Source organism: Drosophila mojavensis, unplaced genomic scaffold, assembly GCF_018153725.1.
Source record: "Drosophila mojavensis isolate 15081-1352.22 unplaced genomic scaffold, ASM1815372v1 contig_136, whole genome shotgun sequence".
Taxonomy (NCBI): Eukaryota; Metazoa; Arthropoda; class Insecta; order Diptera; family Drosophilidae; genus Drosophila; species Drosophila mojavensis.
In genome coordinates, this window is record NW_025318667.1 from 7,367,822 (window position 1) to 7,392,907 (window position 25,086).

The following is a 25,086-nucleotide window of genomic DNA, read 5'->3' on the forward strand; positions in this document are numbered from 1 at the left end:
TTGAAAGCTTAGGGACGTAGTAAAAAAATAGAACTGTAAGCGTAGGACAACCCCAACACAACGAACGTTTTGTACCTAGGGAACTTTCTCACAGAAAAGAAAGTGCATACATAACACGCACGCACACACACACACACACACACGTATATACATACTACATACATATAGTTGACATACAAAAATGTCCTGAAAAGGACAAACGCTTATGCTACTCTATATATATGTATATGTATAAATATATTTATATACATTTGTATGTGTGTCACATAGTCCTGCCCCTTCTATGCATATACATATAAATAGATTTTCACATTTTACATAATAAGATTGAAGTTTAACTTCGTTTCGTGTGCTTTGGATAGGTTTATTTATTTATCATCGTCAGAAAGGTACATACATACACAAACACACATATATGTAGATCCATTTATATATAATATATATGTATATATATTCTGTATAAGGAATTACATGCATACAAAAATATTTATATGAATTGGCTTCCAAGGAATATCTAGTATGGTACAATAATTTAATATTATAACCTAAGACAAAAAAAAATATGTATATATAATAATAATAATAAAAAAAAAAAAAACATACACAATTATCATAGTAGTAGTGTGTAGGTGTATATATCACAAATATGTATATTTTATTTTAAGCCGAAAAAAAAAATTGTGTTGATTGATAAAGGAAGAGCCCAATTACATTCAATGTGGAATTAAATTAGGTTTACCTTAGAATCGATCTAGTATATCATAATATATATTTCATTTATTTCTCTGCTTCTGTTTCGTCTCGTTATTATTCTTTATATTTAAGGTTCTTACATCAAATAGCGCATTTATGGTTTGTCATAGGATAAGAGACAAATACATACATACATACAATATACATATACATATATATATATAAGCACATAGTACATTTGATGTCTGTAGATCGAGATATTCTATATAACGTCGTAATAGTACCAACAACTAGACAAAAATCCAATTACTTAAACTTATAGGTTTGGGTTCATAATATGCGAACAATCAGAACAGACCCCCCCATACCCTGTCGTATACCCACTCTAAGAGGGCAGTCCTGAAAACTTGACACACTAGCCAAAAATTGTCAACTTTTTAGACTGCCCTCGCCCTATGCCCTTGCCCCCATCTGCCCATGACTCCTCCGCCTTGCCTTAACGTCGCGTCTCGCTGGAGCGGATCTGCTCCCGACCGCCGCCGCGCTCGATGAACCAATTGTTGTTGCGCTTCTTCTCGTGACGCTGGCGTGCGTGCTCACGATGTTGCATCATGCGCTCGTGCCACTCGCCGCTGGCGCTGTCATCGTCATCATCATGGCGCTGCTTCCTGCCGTGCTGCTGCTCCTTGGAGTTGCCCAGATGCTTGCGATAGCGGCGTTCCTTCGAGTTGTACTTGTGCTCCTTGGAATCATACTTCTGCTCCTTGGAGTCCTGCCACTTTGCGTTGTTGTTGTATTTGGTCTTGTAGCGTTCCTTCGATGCATCTGTATTGGGATAGCGTTGCTTGTTGGTCTCGAGGGGCGGTGCTCGCATTTTGTCGCCATGCACATGGAAAGCTTTGGATGGATCGCTGGCACCGACATTCGGTGCGGGCGTGGGTGTGGATGTGGGCGTTTCGTCCTCGCCAGCGAGTGTGCCTAGCAGCTCGGTGACCTTTTCAAAGTCGTGAAAAGCTTGAGATTGCCGCAGCACATCGTTCACCGCATCACCAATCTCATCGGCTAGAGATTCGGCATGCGGTTTTGCTTCCATGCACATGGCGGCGATTTCCACATAGTTGCCATCGGGGCACTTGTACGGGCGCTTCAGGTCCGCCTTGGTAATGACCACAGGATCCACAGAGTCGCCGTTGCCGGACCAGGCCTTGAATGTTTTCGGCTTGCGCGGCTGAGCCTGGGCCTGACCGTGTCCATGACCCTTTCCCTGTCCCTGTCCCTGACCCTGGCCCGGACCGTGACCCTGTCCAGCTATGGAGCTAAGATATAGCAGCTGCTTGGACATGATATCAATCTCGGCGCGCATCAGATTATTCTGCAGCTCCAGATCGAGCAGCCGCTGATCCAGATCCGGAATGGCCTCATTGCTGCTGAACACCTTCCACTCGGGATTACGCAGTCGGCCAATAAGTGCCAGCACGGCCAAAGTGGCGCCCACATAGAAGATGGCGGTCAATCCGTTATGCATCAGCGGCGGCATACGATAGCGACGTTGCACAGCTGTCGACGGTGCTGCTGGCTGTGCTGCTGGCTGCGGTGCATTATTCAGCTGCAGGGCTGGGCGTGGGTCACGGCGACGTCGTTCACGCATCTCCTGGGCAGCATTCAGATCTGGCATATTGCCCAGCAGCGGCACTTCATGGCCCGCATCGAACTTGAAGCTCAGCTCGTTGAGATGCTCGCGCAGAAAGGGATGCGGCGAAATGCGTCCAGTGCTCTCGCAGTCACTGATTATCGAGATGCCATCGGAGACGTCCTCGGCCTGGGTGTCTGCATCCTCGACGAGCGTGCTTCTATAGGTGTAAAGAATATATATAGATATATATTTATTTATTGTATCTCTCTGGCTCTCTCCCCTTGCACTTACTCTGCATTGCTTTGCTCGTCCTCCTTTGCCTCTTCCGCTGGCTTTGCTTGCTGTCCCAACTCCTCGCTGCTGCTGCTTGGCTCAAGTACCTCGACTCTATCTGGTGGTAAGATCGTCCACGATGACGATGTACTAATGGGTAGCGTCTGCTCCGGTGCTTTGGTTATGTTGCTGTTGCTTTTATTGCTGTCGCTGCTGCCGCTGCTGCTGTTGCTCTGATCGTCCATGATAATGCTGCTGCTACTGCTGCTGCTGCTGCTCTTGCTCTGCTCCTCATCCATGCTGCGTCGTCGTTGTCTGGTCGGTCTGGGCTGTTGGCCTCTTTGTCTGAAAAATGCATACAAGAAACAGAATAAGTCAAAGATATTTTCGTATTGACCTTCGTGGCGCTCGAGAATTATAGCTAGCCAATGGCCAATGGCCAGTGGCGTCACTAGCCACGGCCTCTGCTCAACAGTGCTGGCAAACCTGTGAGTTTATAGCTAAATTTCGCTGTGTCTTGCGCAAATTACTTTAACGTCTTTTGGCTTTGTTTATTTATCAAACAAATATTTGCAAATAATTTATTATTCTTTATGCGAATATTTGTTAAATGAATTGCAATCTTAGCGTGAATACTATTTTTTTTTTTCTTTTTTTGTAATATATTTTTCACATATTTTTGTCGACAATTTCTATTTTTGGACTGATGCTGAACAGTGTTGTTAAGCGAACGATTCTACAGCTCTAACTGACTGTTCCTACAAAAGCCTACTTCTCTACTGACGGTTCTTACAAAAGCTAAGTTACCTACTAGTTTTTGATTTGACTGTTTTATATATGTATTTGTATTTTAATTTTTATAGTGTGCTGTTTTCAGCTTAAAATGTGTTTTAATGCTGAATCTGTTTTTCATTACTATTATATATATATATATATATATAATTGTTTGATGATTGACTGTTGAGTCTTAAATGCGGCTGTTTTATAGACAATTCTATTTATTTTTTGTTAGGCGGGCTGTCTTAGAGCGTAAATGTGGTTAGTTAAATACCTTTTAAATGGCTTTAAAATACGCTGTTTTATAGCTAAATATGTTGCTGTCTGTTTTGTGTAAAATATGCCCTTTTAGAGTTAGTTCGCTTTTTAAAAATTATTTATTTTATTTTATTTATTAATTATGAGCTAAGAACGCTCTTTTATAGGTAAATTGCATAGAATAACTAGTTAATGCCCTATTTTAATAGACACTTACTTTTTATAAATTGCCTATTTTTATTCTAAGTTTAACATGCATACATATATATATATTTCTATATATATATATATATATATATATATATTCCTTTAAAATCGCGCGTATTTTGCTCAAGGAATTGAGCTGCACTGTTGCTCATGCTAATGCATTCATGCATGCATGTATGTATGTATTTATTTGCATATGTATGTATGCACTGTTGGCACTTGCAGGTACGTGTGCATGTGTGTGTGCGCGAATTTACTGCTGTTGTTTTGTCCGGGCCTCGGACTATATAGATTTGTATGTCGGTGCACATACATACGTACGTGTGTATGCGTATATATCTATCTTTACCTGGGAATTGTATTTATTGTGCTTTTGCATGAAAGGTCTCGAATGTGTTTGACAGTTTAAGTTAAAATTTTAGCAATTCGATTTGGTGTTATTTTTTTTTCTTTTAGAATTAACAACAAATTCTAACAGCACTCTCTCTGCATGTGTGTGTGTGTGTGTTGTTATTACGCAAATTTCTGCATTTGTTGTGCAAATGCACGTACTAAACGTGGATGCACTGACACATGCACTCACACACACACACACACGCACACATAGATAACACGGTTTGTTTTGAACCCATACTCACCAATTTCGTTTAAAAACAATGCATATATATGTAAACACAGTGGCTGTGTATGTGTGTGAACGCGTTCACATTTATAAAATCACTTTTGTGCTTGCGTCGTTTAGTTGTCTCAATATTCAGATTTATCAAGCTGTCGGCTGATAAGTGAAGGACCTTGAATCTTCTGACAATTGTTGTTAACTCAGAAATGTAGATAATAACTCTGTCTGCAGATGGCCGCTGCTATGCACGTACGTCGCAATTTCCTACCTAACGCGTCAACCTTTGTGTTTGGACTACACGCACATAGATACAATACACAATCAAGCAGATGTTTTCTGCGCTACACGGCGATATATCGATAACACTGTTCGATACTGTGGTGTTGGGTATTTTTTAAGCCATTTTCTGTGTGTTCGCAGATACGGGCACACGTAAACTTTGTTTAAGGCGCAATTTTTAAATTTGCCCACATATTTGCTGTTTATGCTATTCTTAAGCGATTTAATGCAATTTTGGTATTGGTTAACTTACCCTACAACGATTTATCTAGTATGCGCCGTATCTCGCCCGCCTCTGAGCTGCAGTCCCAATTGGACGCATTCCTGGCCGACTGCTGCCTGTTTGTCTGGTTTCTTGGCGCCGGCATAACTGTTGCATATGCCTGGCCATTCGCCAGGACATAGCCCTGCGGCATGTGCAGCCTGGGCGCCGGCACTGGATACATGCGCGGGGTCTTCTGTAGCGTCAGCTGATTCGCTTGATTCGCTTGATGCGTCTGCTGCAGCCGCTGATGCTGCGGCGTCCAATAGATTTGGCTTGTCTGCTGTGCGGCACGATCTAGGATTAGAGGCGTGGCACGGCCATGCTGTTGTTGTTGTTGTTGTTGCTGCAACTGTTGTTGTTGCTGCAACTGTTGTTGTTGCTGCAACTGTTGTTGTTGCTGCTGTGCCATTGCCAGCTCCTCGATGCGCACGTAGCCCTGTGGACTCGCCCGTATATACTGCGGCTGCATATACAAGCTGCTATTGTGCTGATAGTCAGTGATCAGCTTGGCCGCCTGCAGTCCATCCTCCGTCTGGATGAGCACGTACTCCGTGGGCGTCAGCGTGACCAGCGATTGGCGCTGCAGCAGCTGCTGATTGGACACGTACTGCTCGGACTCGTTGGACAGGAGGCTGTTGCGCTTGTTCACGTGCGCATAGATGGGCGAGGCGGCGGCGGCGTAGCTGGAGCGCGGCAGACTCTGGACACGCAGCGGCACTTGGGGCCGGGCCAGACTCAGCTGGGAGGCGGGACGCTTCTGCGTCTCCACGGAGGCATACGACACGGGCGAAATGTCCGCCGGATGCTGTTGCTGGCCATTGTGACGCTCATAGATGGGCTGCATTTTGGCCGCCGGCGCCGGCGTGCGATTGATGGACTTGCGACAGAATTCCTTCACCTTCTCCAGGATCTCGTCGCGCGTCAACAGGCCGCCGATGCGTCGCCCGGCATTGGACTCCTTGCGTCGCAGCACCACTGGCGTCTCGTTCTCGTTCTCGCTCTCGTAGCCACGCCGCATGCCCCGCTCCGGCGGACTAATCAGCTCATCCAGCACGCTCTGGCAGCGCGCGGGCAACTGTTGCTGCTGCTGCTGTTGTTGCTGCTGCTTTTGTTGCTGTTGCTGCTGCTGTTGAAGCATTTGGCGATTGCGTCCACTGACGCCAGCATAGGTGTTGCGTTGGACGGAGCCGCGCACAAATGCCGCCGGCGCCGCCAGCTGCTGCGACTGCAGATGCTCATAAATATTCTCCTCGCTCTGGCGTTGGCGTTGGCGCTGCAACTGCTGTTGCTGCTGCTGCAACTGTTGCTGCTGCTGCTGCTGCTGCTGCATGACCTTGCTGTAGAGCTGTCTATCGGTTACCTCCTTGATCGCCCTCAGCTGCTCCCATTCATTCTGATTGCTCGACTGCGTCTCCAGAGCCTTGCGCACCGGCGTCGATGTGGCTATGGGATAGCTGCAACTGTTGCTGCTGGCATTGCCATTGCTATTGCTGTGGCTGTGGCTGTGGCTGTTGCTGCTGCGCTCCTCGTTGGAGGCCACGGATCGGCGCTGGCCCACGCTCTCCAGCCGGCTCAGGGTGCGCTGGCCGTGCAGCTTGATCTGATTGCGGTCCATGGAGGCGGAGCGCGTGAAGCGATTCAAATTGTTCTCCGGCGGCGAGACGCGGCGCGGAATTAGACTCTGACGCTCGACGGTGCTGCGCTGGAACGGCACCGGCTCTAGTCTGGCCTCCAGCGTGGGCTTGGAGCGTGGCTGTGGCTGAGGCTGCCTCAGCTCCTGCCTCAACTGACCATTCGGCTGGTTCTCGAGCAGGATGCGTCGCATCTCTGCCGGCGTCTTCAGTTGCTTCGGCTCCGCAGCGTCGCCGTAGACGCTGCGCGGCGCCGGCAGCACGGCCTTGGGCGTGGTCTTGCGGCGCGTGGCAAAGAGACTATTGGAGAGGCGCTGCAGCACGGACAGCTTTTTGGTATTGCTCTTGCGCAATGCTGCCAAGGATTCGGCCACCTGCTGCCGTCGCTCCTCGGCCGTAGCACGCGTTGGGGTCACCGTCGGCGTCGCTGCCGGCGTCGACTTGGGCGTCGTCGTGGGCGTGGGACTGTTGATCTCCCGCTTGGGCATCAGCGCCAGGCCCTTGCGCTCCAGATACGCATGGAACTCCTCAGAGCTAATGGTGTTGGTGAAGGTGCCCAGAGGGTGTCCATTCCCATTTTCATTCCCATTTCCATTCGTTGTCATCGTGGCTGGAGCGTCCTCGGCACTCGGTGGATTTAGTTCGTCGCTGGACTCGCTCTTGGTCAACGGACCGTCGATCTCGTCCAGATCGTCGTCGGAACTGATTTGTAGCTTCTTCACGCGCTCGTCGAACTTCTTGGCATTCTTGGTCACCTCGGCGGGATTGAAGTACACGCCGTTGGTGTCGGTGCCCGTGCGGATTTTCAGATTGGCCAATTCCGGATAGTTGGGCTTGGAGCACTTCTTGAACGTGGCCGTTTTCGGTTTACCGTTAGCCTCCTGCTGCTTCGCTAGCTTCGTTGCCGGCGTCTTTGCCTCCCTGAGCCGATGCGCCGCCTGCTGCCCGTTCGTCCAGACCTGTTTACGCTTGGGCGGCTTGCCGGATATCTCGCGCAGTTCCTCGAATTTTAGACGCGCCAGCACCGTGGGATCATAGACAAAATATGCATCCGGATTCTTGATATAGGTCTTCACATACTTCGATTGCTTAAGTACCTCCTCGGTGGTGATGAAATCGTCGCCCACGAGTTCAGCCTTCTTGCGATTGTTCGCCTCGTTCTTGAGCTGTTCGCGCTCCTTGTCCTTCAGGGACTTCTCCTCGAGCTCGCGCTCCTTGAGCTTCTCGCGTTCCTTCTCCTTTTCGCGTTCACGTTCACGCAACTGTTGCGTCACCGTCTTCCTCACACTCAACGTGGATCGTTTGGTGGGCACCGGCGGCGGCGTCTTCTTCTTGCCACTGCTATCTATGAGGCCATTCTTGAAGGGATTCTGCTGATCGACAATGGGATCGCCCGTGGTAAACTTGCGTATCTTCTCATCATTCGGATTGAATGTGACGCACTTCTTCACCTTCTCCTTCTCCTGCACACTCTTCTCCAGCTTATCGCTCGGCTCCACAATCTTCAATGGCTCCTCCTGGACTATATAATCGCTGAATACCTTCGATTTCGAATTCGATTTCGAATCAAGCAACAGCTGGGCATCCTCAACAGACTCAATCGTATCGCTTAAAGTTCCATTTGCCGGGGCGTTACGCTCGCTGGCAACTGTGTCAGACATCTTAGGCCGTAGCGCTCGTCGAGGGGGGACAGGGCTGGGGAGTACGAAGGGATTTGGAGTGGAAGATAGTTGGAAGTCACTCGTGTATATCCGCCCACCATTGAGATTGTTGCCAAAGTCCCAGCAAGCAAGAAATTCTGAAACAGATTTACATTGTATCAATGAGAGTGAGAGAGATAGACATCGAGAGATGGGCTTTACTATATCATATCTTTGCTTACTTGCAATTTATATTCCCTTGGCTGTATCAATCGCTAGGCGTTTTCATAACGCTTCTAGCTATACGGAATTTCTTCTATCTGTAAATTGAGAGCAGAGAAAGAGAAAGAAAGAGTTTAGTACTTTGTGAACTATTTAAAACTATTATATATTACATTATTTTAATTTTTCATTTTTAAATAATTATTGAAAAATCTTGTATATTTGACAAGCCCTACTTTAAAGACCTGTAGAAAATACGGTTTTAACCGATTCGTCCAGAAAGTTTATAGCTATATACCCCTTATATATGAATATACGGGGTGTGTTCAAAAACAAAATATAAAAATTTGGTGTATATTCAACAATTTATATTTATCCCCTTTAAGGTAATCCCCTAGTAATCAGAGAATCTTGATCAGAATAATAGATAATAGTCTCAATATTATTCCTAAACTGACTATAATAATTCAGTTGATAAATGTTCTTTATAGCTATAGCCTTATGCTGAGCTCTATTCGAAATGAAATTTGTTATTCTGCCTAGGCCCATTTGAGACTTTTCTTACATCTCTTGTAAAATTGTAATTTTACGTGACATCTGTGCTCGGGTTTTTGGCATATGACAGTCAAGGGCAGAACTTTCTTGTCTCAGGTAAAATGCGAAAGTAGAACAATATCTGGGGAAACAAACGTTTGGCCCTCTATGTAATCTATTGCGAACGGGAATTCCGCTTGTAATTGATTTTGCAAACAGACATTAAGACTGTATATATGTATGTATGTATATATACAAGCGTAAATAATACTATATATGTGTAGATATATATATGTAAATAAAAAAATATATATATAAACGTATATAAAATTTGTTTAGATCGCGCTTAAACAGACGTAACAAACGGTCAGTTAAACAAGGCTAACAAGACACGACACGAACAGTCGTTTAGCCTGATCAAGACTATATTGTATATAAATAAATATATGTACAGCTATAGGAGCTACAGATATGCAATTTTAAATGTATGTAGATTAAGTATAGTTGTATATATAGTATATATACCTTTATACCTCTATACCTTTAAAATTAGCATCAACAACTTTTCCGTGCATTTACCACAAGTCAATTAAAATCTTTATAAAACTTTTGTTTCAGTGCAGTTCCAAGCCTTATAGCTGGGAAACTAGAGTTTCTATGAAAACACATGTACATATATGTATGTATATATACTTAGGCATGTATAAGCATATGCAAGTATGTATATATACCTAAAATAACAATAGTGCTCAGTTGTACTAGATGTTGGACATTATTTTTTTTTTTTTTTTGTATAAGTAGAGCTTCTTTTATATGGTATTATCAACCTTGTGTCTCAGACTAACATCGCCAGGCTTAGATAAATTAAATTACTACTAATTTCAGTGTTTACTAAACTTAGTGATAAACGAACTGAATAAATACTTTAAAAACAATTTGAAATGAATATAAAGCTCAACATATAATGTTATTCATTTGGATATTGATATTGAGTTTATCTATCTAGTTTTTTGTGCAACATTTAGTTTAGTATCAGTTAGTTAGATTAGTGTCAGTTAGTTCAACATGATATTCATATACATATGAATAATTATATAGAGTGCTCCCATTGCCATCCCATACACTTCCATGGAGTCTCAAAAAGTCGCATTAAACTTAGTGAGGGTATATCCGAGTTGGGCATTTCATTCTCTGCCTCAACTCTTGCTTTTTTTCTATTTCTGCTGCCAACTGTTGCTATATCTTTTTTTTTTTTTTTTTTTGCCACAAATTTGTTCAAATCATTTATTATTGTTCATTAGGGCATGGCCAAAGAATTGTGAAAAATGTGCATAAATAAAATAGCAGAAAATAACAAAAACAACAAAAGCCAAAGCCAAAGCAAAGCAATTTCTAAATAATTATTATTTCTTCCGGCTCATAGACGTAAGTGAGCTGAATTGAGTGTATGTAGATATAGCTATAGATATGGCTATAGATATGTAGATATTGGTTATGTATGTGTGTGTGTGTGTGTGTGTTTGCATTTGGGTCACTTGATAGCTAATCTTTTGCGCGTACCTTTTGTGCGGTAATGAAATGCGCATATGGTTAAACATATGCAGAATTTCGATCTACATATGTATGTAATAGCTATGTATACCCACACATATATAGATCTATATGTATATATATATATATATATATGGCTTTGCTTGCGCCTGCGTTTACCAATGTAATCAATATTTTTCACCCATATTTAACGCCAGAGTTGACAATTGTTTAACACGAAGATTGCCCCGTGCCTTGCCTTGGGGTTGACACAAACGCACACACATACATACACACACACACATGCAGCTGGTCGGTTACAGCGGGTGGTACAGGGGTTTGTCCATTGCATTGCATGCAGCTGTTAACCGGCTTGAGGCATTAAAAAAAAAAAATAAAAATAAGAATTTGCCTTGCATCCAATTTGCATGCAAATCTGACCGACTTCTAGAGGGGGCCCCCCCTCTCTCTCTCTCTCTCTCTCTCTTTGTAAATATCTAGTGCACCTTGATACGACTAGCTGCGCATTTAGTGTATGTCTCACAAAATCGCCAGCCGATTGCAAATTGAATGCTTCACTCAAATCATTTTGCTGCCTTTGTGCTAATCCATTTCTATAGAGTACGAAAATTGTCTGGAATTATGAGCTTAGCTATAAGTGTTTGCTATACAAACACACTCACACACACACACAAACAATATGGACTATACGGCATTAAGATCTCGAAGCTAATTGAGTTCATGAAAATTGCATAGAGGGGCGGTAATTAGAAAAATGCTGACATTGAGTTTGAAGAGAAGTTGGGAAGGTTCAGGGTGTCAAAAGGGGAGAAGAGAGGGAGGGGACAAAAGACACTCAGGGAGACAGGAAATTAGAGACTGAAATAAAGAGACACAAAAAATATAGACAAAGAGAGAAAGAGAGAGGGAGAGAGAGAAAGAGAGTTAGATTGCTGGACAGATCTAGATCCAGATCTAGATTGACAGACAGAGGGAGAATAGGGAATAGGAATGGGGATGAATATGTTAAAAAGACGGTAAGAATCAGACACAGGCGATAGAGAGAGAGAGAGAGAGAGAGAGAGAGAGAAAGTATAAAGAGGCAAGCAAAGGACAGATGGATGAGAAGAGATTCAAAGGGAAACAGAAGACTACCGGAGAATACCGCATGAATAATAGTAAGAAATATGGAAGACAGAAAGAGTGTGAGAGTCAAACACAGAGAGAGTAAGAAGAGAGAGAGAGAGAGAGAGAGAGAGAGAGAGAGAGAGAAATATCAGGGGATACACAGAGAAAACGATAGACACTTAGAGAATGAGAGGTACAGATATGGAGACTCAAGAATTGTAAGATAATCATAGCAGATGTAAATCATACTTATGAGAATTGCAGAGAAAGGTCAATATTTGTTATCAATTTTCTTATTTTCTGCTTACAATTTGTATTTTCATACATAAATTAAGAAAAGCAGCTAAATATGCCCAGGATATACTGTAATATTGAGTGGGGTATACAATTAGATGGATAGACCAACTTTAAGGAAATAAGTCAATAAATTTTTCTACAAGTTGTACATGTTCTCTGTTTAATGTACACAAACCCCAAAAGCAATAAAAACAAACAGGGACAGGTGTTCGCCCCAGACATACATATATATTTCTAACCTTCAGCCCAACTCTAAGAGACTTCATGCGTAAATATATATATCCAGTAAAGAAGTCAAAAGAAAACTTAGTGAAATCACATAGAAGGGAATGCCACCCTTTGTCGCATATTTCGCTGAAATGGAGAAATGTGTTCGAGCATTTGTTGTGGGGTCAACATTCAGCATTCACCACCCTTACCATATACCCCATACATGTGTGTGCCATCCACCCCTGCTCGACGTCTATTAACTAACATCCCCCGAGAAACTACTAGCAATAATATATATATATATATATATATATATATATATATATATGTATTGTACATATATATAAATAACCATAGGCATGGAAAAAGTATTTTCTGGATTGGAAATGCAATTGGAAAATTTTTCTTGAAATTTTTGGTTTTTGCTATTATTCATTTCATTGAATGGGAGGTCTGGCGGTACGCTCCACATACAGCTGTTCTAATTAAAAGAGTAGTGCGAATGGGCATTAAGTCGTTAGAGAACTTAATATAGTGATAAAAACAATATTTTGAAAGCAATTCGAAACGAATATTAACATTAACATATTTCTGATTAATTAATGTTCCTTTATTTTTGTTGTGTAGTGCAGCGCTACTATTTTCATGAGCACATCTGTAAATGTGGAATATTACGAGTTTTTCGGGGATGTTGAAGGAGGCTTATTAAACATGGATATATTTAGAAAACACAAGAATGTTAAGTGCAATCGTAAATAAGTGTATATAAATAATTATTATTTCTTGTTTGCCCACATTAAATATTTGATTGTTGTCGAGCTTTGACTAATTGGCATTGATACCCTGCAAAAGGGTTGTAAGTGTTCTTTTATGTGGTATTCTACACATACATACATATATACAAGACTTTATAAAAGCCTTTTCTGACTAATTCGTAATATGAAAGAAGCAAATGTAGAATAAAATGTACTCATTTCTCTGAAATTCTCATAGCTCAAGTAAGGTACACGGCTTTTCACTGATTTACAGAGGAGGATTTTTGATTTCTTTCTTTTGCATTCTCTTCCTCTCTCTCTCTCTCTCTATTATAGAACTGGTGTAACATGTGTAAACATGTTTAATATGTTTTTTATATTTAAGTCAATGTTAAAAGCAATCCTATCTCTTAGACTATAGGACAGGCTACATAAAACAAACAGAATATGAACCTTTCCCTGCAATTCTCATAAATCAAAATATCAAGGATTTCAAATGATTTGTAAGCTTTACAGAATATCCCCCACTATCTCTTTCTCTCTCTCTCTCTCTCTCGCCAATGCACTGTGAGCAAGTTTTAAGTGTTCTTTATCTTGTATTCATATATGTATAGACATATATTATATAAACAAACATGAGTTGCAAGCAGCTATCGATTCTTTGTAAAGATAAAGAATTCTTTTTTTTCGAAGGCCAACGAATAAGTCAAGTAAATCGTTTCTTTGTGTCCACAAAATAAATACAATTCCAATAACTGAGACTGGGGGAGCAATGAGAAGCAATAAGAAGTCGCCCGACAAAGTCAAACTGAGCTATAACTTAACTATATGCAATACAATCTCTCCTATAGGGCGTTTGTTCTGAGTCCCAAATAATATTATCAACTATGTTGAAATCAAATATTTTCAAACATTTAACATTTCATTAGGCAATAATTACGTCTAATGATATTTGGTTTATGTAAACTTCAATTTTTTTTACAGTTGAGTTCTTCATTTTTTTCAGGGCTCTCAGCCAGAGTCTTTTATCTGTTTAGGCAGACGACAATCGGGAATGATTTATAGATTGAGACGCGGCGCCATAAAGTCAATGGGCTGCGGTCCAAAAAGATTTATGCGACAACTTGCAGATAAGATACGCACACACACACACACACAGATGCACACACTCTTGCACAGTTATATGGATTATGCTTAGATACATATCTTAGCCAGACGCTGGCCATCAAACTGCAGCAAAAGTCCTGCCAAAAAAGGAAACTAAAGATAGACAAAAGCAACTGTGGGAAGTCTAGACAAGCTTTATCGATTCGACTGCAGCTTCTGCCATATAATATATACATACATATCTTTGTCTGGGTGTTGGTCCAAACATATGTATATCTAACGCTAATTGCGTGTTTATCGTTGCCTGCAAATGGCAAAACTCCAGCTGTTTGTATTGAGAAACACCTAAATTACATTGTGTTCGTTCTTTTCGTTTCTCATTGGAGTCGCCCAGATCTCGTCCGGCTTACTGGCTGGCTGCACTTGGCTCTTCTTCATTTGTAATATAAACGTCCCTCCCCATCCCTTCGACTCCATGTAAACAAAATAAAACAAAACGAAAGAAGAAGAAACCGAAACACACACGCAAGGGAATGTGTAAAGACAACAAAACACGCGCCAAGCCAGCCCAACTGATGACTGACATTGACGATAAATGAACAATCGACCTCAATAAAGGCAAACACATGCCCCCTTCCCCCCCACAGGCCGTACACCCCGTGGCCATACAGTACGTGTAGGCCATACAGTATGTACAGCCTATGTGGTTCGAATTGCCCATAAAGCTTATAGGTTGAGTTCCCATTAAGCTAATATAGTATTTGTAGGCCGTCTAGCACTTATAGTTCCTAGAATCCTTACGGCCTTATACAAGCTATATAGCCTGAGAAACTCTCAACTACCAACCAATAGCCTCTCATGCTTATCTAATCTTTACGGCCTGTATGCTCTACATAGCTGCAACATTTCCGTTAGTCTGTCTAGGTAATACCATCTGTGTGGTCGGAACAAGCTCTATACGGTCTGTATGATCTGACAGTTCCCTAAGCTTATATACTCTGTGTAGTCCTAGATTCGCTACAATTCATACATCCTGTATATCCGCGTAGTCCATATAGATCACACAGTTCACTTAGCTTCTACAAACTGTAAAGTGCTTATAGCCTATAGGACACATACCACTCCGTTTTCCCATTGAGATTGTATCGTCCGTGTAGGCCAAATAGTCTAGAGTCTATACCGCCCTTGGAGTCTCCTTAGCTTATGGAGACAGTTCTTGTCTATATTTAATCTGCAGAAGGTGCATTCAACCTCGAAAGCCAATGATAGATCCTATATAGTCTATATATGTCGGCCATTAAGTTTTCATTTATTCTACCCTGTATTGCTCTTCCTATCCATTAAGCCCTTATGCCCTATGTAGCTCCTCAACCCCACATACTTCTATCTATGTAGATAATAGAGCTCATCCAAACCTCAAGAGCCCCATATAAGCCCTATAGCTCATTTAGTTGCATATACTTCCTAAGAACTCTATGCAATTGCTTCAATCCAATACAGTTAGATAGGCATCGATTCCTATCTACAGTTGAGCTGGCAAAATTTCATATGGCTTGCATAAAGCTTGCAAAATGTGTGCGCGGGAAACCTTGTCGGGGCATTGAGCTGGCCATAAAACCCATATGTAGACATAGAGCGAGAGTGCGAGAGAGAGAGAGAGAGAGAGAGAGAGAGAGAGAGGGCGAAGCTACGTTTCCAATCAATAATTATGTTTTCATGAGATTATTCGTTATTCGCTATTGTTGTTGTTGTTGCTTATCGAAAGAGGTAAATCCCGTTTGGGTTAGACGATACATGATATTGCAGCTTTGTATGTGCTAAGCGCCAAAGGCAAAGGCAAATACTGATCGACTAGTACATACCCTGAGTATATAGAAAATAATTTAAATATATAAACAGCAAGGTGTAGTATATGACGAGTAGACAATCCATGAGAAACAATGTCAAAAGCTATCGATAAGTTTTTTTTTATTGATAATCAGCAACTATTCTTACTCTAAGCTTTTTGCTTTAAAACCCTAAAGGCGGATACTGCACACTAGCTGTTAAGAAGGAGGATTTTGCCTCATAAATATGATTGTGATCATGGATTGCCATTAGACAGTCACTTTACAGGGTATACTTAGAGTTGTATCGATTGGAAAGACAAATGCTATAGCTATTATAGAAATTAATTGTGATTTCCATTTATGATTACTTCCATATCAATGAGCTAGCCGCCTATTGATTTACTTTACAGGGTATAATAAGTGATATAAATATTATAGAGACGAAATATCCAAGCTTAATTGCCCATATGATTTATTTTACACAGCTGAGTGAGTTAACCGCATTTCTTCTTGCTTGTACTCATTTTACAGGGTATTATGAGTGCTGCATCTATTGCAAAGGCAAATAAAACACATCTTACATCTATCTACCTGATCTCTATCAGGTCAAATTGTGATTACTTTTGCACAGTGACCTAGCCGCCCAGTTACTTCCTCTTCCTCCCTTCTACAGGGTATAATCAGTGTTGCATTTATGCTCAAGTAAAAAAGTAAACTCTCCCGGCTAATTATGATTGTGATTTCGTTTACTGGCCGCATTTCTCTTTTTCCTCTTCTTGTGCTCATTTTACAGGGTATAATTAGTAATGTATCTAATAGCCGATCGCAGCAGTCTTCTTCTTTTATTTTGTATATTATTTTTTGTCTGTGCTTTGCTGCCTTTTAAGAAATTGCTCAAGTGAACTTCAGAGTCAAGCACGAAGCGCATTTAGAAAACTGGTTTTCGTTTCCTCAAAATATTTAAACGTTAGTTACTCGACGCGCTGATCCCATAAACTCAGTTGGCTTTACGGCAAGGCCAAGAGTTACTTAGAAGTAAGTGGAGTGGCGGGGAAGGCAAAAACCAATTCGAAAAAAAAATATATATATAAAAAGCAAAAAACACTTGTACAATTCTTTTAGTATCTACTCTGTGCGGCTCTGATTAGAACCGCTGCTCCGCTTGGCTGTGCTGAGCCCTCGTGACTTGTGTTCCAATTGGAATGGCAACGGGCATTCCAATTCGATGTGAAACTCAATTTCGAAGTCAGGCAAAAACTTCGTGAATACGTGTGTGCTACGCACAGTGCGTACTTTATCAACTCTCTATATACTATATATGTGTATATATGTGTATATGTATGTATGCATAGATCTGGTACGCACGCACAATAAATTGCGCAACACTTTCAAGTATCTCAGTATCTGTATCTTTGTATCTCCCGGACTGGCCGAATGTATCTTTGACTGTCCAAGTATCTTGGTCTCTCGCAGTTCCCGTCTGCTTGCGTGTTTTTTCTGTTTTTTTTTTCTTTCTATTTTTTTTTCTGTTTGATCTCCGTTCGCCTAGTACTCAGCGCTACTTAAAGCGCCCAGCCGGCTCAAGTGTTTGGTTTTTTTTTATTTACGAGCATGCCCGAGAAATGCCCAAGATATTTTCTGAATTCAATTGACTAGATATGCCACACTATGGGGATACCCCATTTAGTTCTATCATTCTAATTATTTTCAAATTCAATTTACAGCGTATCTTCTAGTCGTATCTAGCCATTTCATTTCGTTTCATTCCTTATTTATCGTAATCTTTGATTCTATATCATATCTAAAGTATATTTTTAAACCTACCCTTGAAATAAAGCAGTTAAACATAATTTACAGGGTATATTCTAGTTGTTAACGATCAACGATTTCATCTTCAGCATCTAATTGAAGCCTATTGCGCTTTCAGAAATCGCAAAAGTTTTTCCATATCTCTATAAGCACCTAGAGATACTCCAATTAGAGGGTATCTTTTAGTCGTGCCATGCATTTGATATTATTGCACTTTAATATACTTAAATTCTATTTCTACTTACAATAAAATCTTAAGCTCATCTCTTAAATCAATTAGAATTACTCAATTTACAGGGTATCTTCTAGTCGTGCCCTGGATTTGTTGCTGTTTTGTAATTATAATGATATGCACATGTCTATGGCTCTGGGCGTCCCCGCTGCTCAATCTGTGCAGTGAGTCGAATGAATCTTTAATTGCGCATTGTGCATACGTCATCTATTGACCTTACTATCCAACATTCTAGCCGACTTATAAGCATACAAATACGCATATATATATATATATATATATATATATATATATATGTATGTATATGGAGATACACATATACCTCATGGCAATTGCAGTAAATTTAAGTCAATTGCGATTACTTAATTCTTGGCATCGATTAATTGTTAAAAGATGACGCCATTCTAATGCCTCATACCCCCATCGTCCCCCTCCCAGATTGACCCACTAAAACGCCATTGCACTAGCTTCGCACTCGCTGGGCACAGTGAAGACTGTTTGGTTGAATTGCAGTTATGAATGAAACCGTCTTCGATATTGTTTAAGGTAATTCGATTAGCCCCGACTCGCTGAAAGAAAATTGAGACCAAAATTGCGAAACCAAAAGCCAGACAAACAGACCTCATGAATTTATGCATGCCTCTAGAATGATATTGCGAATGCGCATTCAATTCTCTCTATTGTTTACGAGCTCTCACATTACAAATCGTACAAATAGCGGAAAAATTGATTATTATATACGGAATTAGCTGCAGATATACGAGAGCTCAATGAAGTGCCTAGTGTAATAAGGAAAGGGGCATACCCAGAGGGCAACTGGACTTATCTAATAAATATAAACGTCGGAACTTATCTGAATAGACACAGTATGAATAGACTCTTTTATCTTCTCTAAATGTAGACATTAGTATTGATAGATGTTATCCACATATCTTAACTTATCTGAATGTCGAAATAGCTTAACTTAACTAAATGTGAACATTAGTATAGATAGACTTTATACACATATATTTACTTATCTAAATGACGGACTTTATCACAATGTCCGAAACTTTCTGAATGTAGACTATTGCATGGAATTTATCGGAATATCAGGTTGTATTATAGATAAGCTTCATTGAACTATCTTAGCTTATGTGAATATTAGTTGCGGTATGGACAGACTTTATCTAAATATCTGGAGCATATCCGAGAGTAGATTGAACTATAGATAGACCTTATCCGAATACTGGTTATATGAATGACTTTGTCCAAATATCTGAGCCTCTTTGAATAGAAACTATACACTATAAATAGACTTTATCCAGCTATTTTAGCCTATCCGCATATAGACCATATATGGAAATAGATTTTCTCAAGAAATACGTAGACAATTGCAGTGCCTGCCATGCACTTTTAATTAAGTTCAATTGAGAAATTACTGGACCATCTACGTCTATCTCAATTTGCATATAGATAGAACTATGTACCGCAAAAATTCATGAGCGGAATTAGAAATTGGGTAACATTTTGGGAAAAACTCTATATAGAGTATAAAATAACAAAGATATAGCTGAGAGCATTGAATATGAAACCTACGTAATTTGGATTCGACTTGCAAGAAACGTGTGGAATGCGGCATATAGCTGATAGTTCAGTTATGTGACGGGCCAGCTGGCCCGGGCATTATATATGTTTGAGTAGTACATGGAGCTCTGGGTATGGGTGTTACGCATACATTTCTTTGATTTGATACAGATTTTATCTATCAGCTCGTTTTACTGTAACTTTTTACCCACTGTGCCTGGCTTTAAAACTCAAAATGTGTTTCGCATTAATTGTGACTTTGAGAGATTCGTGACAATGTCACAGGCCCATCAAAAAGTTAGAATGGCTCGAACGTCTTCAATTTTTAGTGGCAACTTTTTAGTGGACTGTCGAGTGATGAGATATTGATTGATTTAACGGCCGCACCATACATGGAGACATATCAGTGATTAGCTAGCAGCAAGTTGGTCACGTCATCGTGTGCCCACTGTATGTAAGACTGGAGATAGATATACATATGTGACCATATGTGTAGGTCTATTAGATATAGATATTAAATTACTTAATGTCTACTCATATATAGTATATAGTACATATGTCAAGATCAATACCAATAGGCGTCTGTTAGTCTGTGAGTTTGTAAGCGATGCTTATGAAATACAATAGGGCTTAATTATTTTACAGATCGAAATTGGTTGAATCGAAACACTATATCATATAGCTGTCAGAGTAATCATCGATCAACACTGGAACTATATACATATATATATATATATATACCGGACATTTAGTAGATTTATTAGCTCTATTAAACTACTCTATCATAGGGACTTATATAGGATATTTCAATAATGGAAATGTACTCTTAATATAGGAAGTTTAATGGTATACACATTATATGATATAGAGTCTTTTAATATATATGTATATATTATCTAGCTCTCGCTATCTTTGTTTTACTCCACTGTGTCCATGACGTCAGAGCCAACTCTTAGCTCAGGTTAAAGTTAAGTTGTTTCGCTCTGTCTGTCGCCCTTCCTGCCGACCTAATCCCCCCACCCCTCTGCCTCTCTTCCTCCCGCTTGCTGTTAGTGCACTACTTGTGCAATTGCAGTTGCAAAAGAGCCGTTAAATTGATAATTCAGTGAGTTTCAGTGAATGTGTATGCGTGTATGTGTATGTGTGTGTGTGTGTGTGTATGTATCAAATTTCACTCACTGTGCGGTCGCGAGCAGCAATGCAATCAACAGGTGAACTACTAACCCAGCTTTGTGAAGTGTCTGCCCCCCAACACCGCCTCCCTAGCCATAGCCCCTATCCCTACCCCTACCTCATTTATATGGCTGTGCTCTGTCTGGCTTTTAGGTATCGCATAGATGTGTGTATATGTATGCGTCTGTGTGTGTGCTTGTATGTATGTATATATTTATATATGCATAGAAGGTAGCCAGATATCGCTGGCAATTACGATTATACAGATGCTCGCACACAGCGTTTTGTATATCACTCATATTATATATAATATATATATTATAGTATATGCCTACATATGTACGTACATCTACATAGTATGTATATGTATGTGGGTCTGTAGCTGCCTATGGGTGCCGGCTTAAATGATTACGAACGATTACAGCAGCCGCCCATACACCAAATTCATATGAACTACACACACACACACACAACATAGTTTCATGCTGATTACACAAGTACATGCACACACACGCACACACACAGACGAAAGCTCACACGGCTGGGTTATTATTTGATTTTTGTGTGCTCTCTCTCTCTCTCCCCCCACCCCATGCCGCGCACATATTATAATTATGATTTTTTATTTCATTTTTACCCACTGTGTACCTTTGTAGTTATGCAAGGTTTTCAGAAGTAACAAAAAACTGAACAATGGACAAAATAAAGAAAAGAAAGAAGAAGCAGCTAAAAAAAGAGGTACAAAGTTATATATATGTATGTATATATATATATGTATATAAAGTATAAAGAAAACGCTGTGTGTGACTTTTGCCGGCAATTTAGCGTTTTTTAGTCAAATTTATGTGCACACTTCTATGTAACTGAAGTCTACAGTAAATTTAAGCACAAACATACAGACATACCCCTATATACATACATACAGACACACATACACATATATATAGCATATGATTGCTATAGCGAAGGTTGGCAATTGCCTTTGCTTTGCCCATAAATCATAATTTGTTGTATACGGCATATCTATATTCACATACATACAGATATCAAGAAGTGTGAACCACTTAGATTACATATGTACATATGTATGTATAGCAGATTCACCTTGACAGTGTGATGATAAGGCGCTTTCGATTCGTAGTATTTGATCATTTTTGGAGCCAGTACGCAGCGCCCGCAGCACTCGTCCAGTACAGCTGTGTTCACAGCATTCTCATGTGACCGGGGCGAACTTTAATTTCGAAGCCTGAACTTTTAACTGTTTCGTGTGCACTGAGCCAGGCCAGTAAGCGCTCAGTGATGCCAGCTTGGCTAAGCTAAAGAGCTATATTAGCCGATTTTTAAAAGCCCTTTTTGTTAAGTGGCAAATTTGGCTTTTTGCAGAACTCATTATTTTAGCTTTATTTAAAAAAAAAAAATTTACGATGATGAAATGTTTACACACAATCACTAGCTTCTTCTTTACTTCATCTCCTATAGAAGTATATGTTGTTTAGTATATTTTAGTTTAGCTACTTTTCTGCAGTACTAACTGCTAAAAGTAGCTTTAAATTTACTGACATTGGCTGCACTGCATAATTAATCATTAATATAATATAACCGATATCTTACTTATTTGGTTATCGTATATATTTATTTATATTTGTAGAATGATGTCAATTTCTTAAGTAAATAAAGTCACTTTCGTTTGTTTGATTGCACCAACAATTGTTTAGCCTTTTTTTTTGCATACACTTAGCTTTGACTCGAGCAGCACTGAGTGAGCACAAGCAGCAGAAGAAGCCGAAGCAGAAGACGAAGACAAGCTGCTGGCAGAGGCAGCGCGAGCGGCAGAGTGAGAGAGAGAGAGAGAGGCAGAGCACCTTTTGGCGCACCCCGCTTTCTGCGAATCGAGTTGCGAATCCTTAAGACCTTAAACCGGTATCGGCTATCGGATATGGCACACGCAGACGAAAAACAAAAAAATATAAAAAAAAGCTCTGAGTAATGCATGTAGCATGCAGCTATGTAAATCTACATACGTGTATATAACAGAAGTGTTATATACATGCATGTTATGTATATGTATTGGTGTACATGGACAGCTTTAGTTAGTCAGTCAATTTCAAAGGCAGCTGTTTTGATGTGTATTTTTTTGTGTGTTGCGCGCAAATGCTGCCAACAGATTGCAAAAGATTATAGCTGATAAGATAACAAGTATGCATGTGTGCGTGCGTGTGTGTGTAAGTTCTAATTGGAGAGATAGAATGTAAATGATAATTGTTTGCTGCTGTTGCCATTGTTTTTGTTGCTATTGTTATTGTTATTGTTATTGTTGCTGTTAAACAACAAAAAGCAACTGTGAAAAAGACATTAAACAAAACGGCGGACGCTTTTGCTCGTTTGACTTTTTCTTACTTCCCTTTCGTTGTTGTTATTGTTGCTGTTGTTGTTTGAGGCTTTATGCCGTTGTGCACAGTTGGGTTAATATTTCGAGAAATGTTTAATGCTCTTCTACCTTCTACCACCATTTTGTGGTCTCACACACTCGCATACACACACACACACACACGTACATAAACGTACGTCGCGTACGTTTGTTGTGCGTTTTTTTTTCGGTTGGGTTCATTCACCGGCAACGCAACAGCAACAGCAGCAACAACAACAACAACAACAACAACAGCAGCGGCAGCGGCACCAACAACAACCACAACAATCCAATAAGAATCATCCAACTTGGTCTCGTTCAAAACTCTTGCTTAAGCACAGCCGCTGCTGCGGATGCACGGCTGCAGATACAGCTACACTACACACTACACACACACACATGTGCACATAGATACAATAGCACACAGTCACACACACACATACACATATCACGTCTGGGCTGTGTTATTAATTTGGCGTGTCTTGTCGTCAATTTCTAATAACATTTCATGACTACAACAACAACAGTAAAAAAATATGATAGAAAAAAGTACAATATGTACGAATATTACCGTAACGAAAATATACGTTGGTACAACAATACAGATGCAGTTGCAGATACAACAAACCGTCACACACACGACCGCGCGCACCGATTCCAATTCATGACTGACTTAGCTGCGTGTATGTGTGTGTGTGTGTTTGTATGGCAGGCAATTACCAAAACGACAACAACAACAACAGCTTGCAGTACTCACAACAATAAACACAATCTACGACGCGCACTAAGCGGTGTACTCAAACGTCGAGTACTTGGGCAGAAGCAACAAAACCAACAATAATAAAAAAAAACACGTCCGCTCACCACGAAAGTCGCATGTATTTTGAATCTGACAATTTGCCTGTTAACTAACAGCGGGTACATTTCGTTCAGATTTCTTTCAGTTTTCGTTCAGTGTTCGCTCGATTCGTTAAGTTCGTGCGATGTTCGTCGTTGTATGAGTATCTAGTTGCGTTCAGTGCGAGCACTGTGGTGTGTGTCTATGCTAATGCGGTGCTTTTAAGCATGTGCGCTGTATGCATTGACTAAGTAGTAGTTGCGTAAGCGCGGCAGTAGATGACGCCAGCAAAGGTGTGTGTATGCGGTGTGGTGAAGAGCTTGAAAGCTGTCAAATGGTTGTAGTATACAATTAAGGTGGAAGAATAGGCTATTTGAATGGCGTGAATTATAAGTTATATATATAATAGATCTGATTTATAAAGCGTATATGTTCTGTTATTTGCAATTAACCGTAAGAAATATAAATATTTAGAAACATTAATACATGCAACTACTGCTATATTATGGCGAATTCGATTTCTAGCTCAAATTGAAGATGGCAAGGAGGAGGAGTCCAACAAAATAGTTCGTATAATAAAAGAAAGCGTCTGCTTGAGTTTATGAGAATCGCAAAGAGGGCCACGGAAATTCATTTATTGAGCGGCAAGCGTTTGATAGATACATATATCATATATCATAACTTTATATGTTGAATGTCATTTAAAACTATCATTTCTTATGACAACTTTATGTATATGTCTATCTAGCCTATCTAAACGTTTGCTTAGGCGAAAACAATCTTTGATCGCCTGTGTGGACTATAATTTGCCTGAAACGCTTCAGCTGCAGGCGAATGCACTTATTATGCTCGAGGCGCTGTTGCTCTATGCGCGCGTTGAGAGGTTCACTTATGATCTAAGTTATAAATTTGGTACCGCCTAGCCGCATTACTCTCTCCGCCTCTGTCAGCTCTACCTCTCTCTTTCCACACATGCGAAATTCGAGTTGCATTTTGTGGAGTCGTGGTGGTCAGCATCGCTGGACATCGATTCCAATTCGTCTCTGGCTTTGGCTTTGGCTTTCAGTTTGGGTTTGAGCTTTGGCTCGGTTCTCATCATCAGCTGCGGCCGCTTAATTCATGGGCTTAAGTTACGGTATTCGAATTGGGATTTTCGATGCCGGGATCTGCCCAT

The 25,086-nt window shown here is 40.6% G+C and overlaps 2 protein-coding genes across 3 annotated transcripts; both read right to left on the reverse strand.

Moving 5' to 3' along the window:
- Positions 1–1,189: 1,189 nt before the first annotated feature.
- Positions 1,190–2,898, reverse strand: LOC6586135. Its single transcript, XM_044007739.1, has 3 exons — positions 2,862–2,898; positions 2,618–2,717; positions 1,190–2,543 (listed from the first exon to the last, which is right to left on the reverse strand). The coding sequence occupies exons 1-3, from the start codon at positions 2,896–2,898 to the stop codon at positions 1,190–1,192; spliced, it is 1,491 nt and encodes a 496-aa protein (XP_043863674.1).
- On the reverse strand, positions 2,879–23,953 carry LOC6586136 (transcription factor SPT20 homolog). 2 transcript variants are annotated; one of them, XM_032733068.2, is made up of 4 exons: positions 23,832–23,953; positions 8,518–8,595; positions 4,993–8,433; positions 2,879–2,944 (listed from the first exon to the last, which is right to left on the reverse strand). In XM_032733068.2, exon 3 carries the CDS (start codon positions 8,294–8,296, stop codon positions 4,994–4,996), a length of 3,303 nt encoding a protein of 1,100 aa, XP_032588959.1. In that variant the 5' UTR covers positions 8,297–8,433; positions 8,518–8,595; positions 23,832–23,953; the 3' UTR covers positions 2,879–2,944; position 4,993. The 2 variants fall into 2 exon arrangements, with proteins under 2 accessions (XP_032588959.1, XP_002011759.1); XM_002011723.4 differs by having other exon boundaries at positions 23,646–23,953.
- Between the last annotated feature and the right edge of the window lie 1,133 nt (positions 23,954–25,086).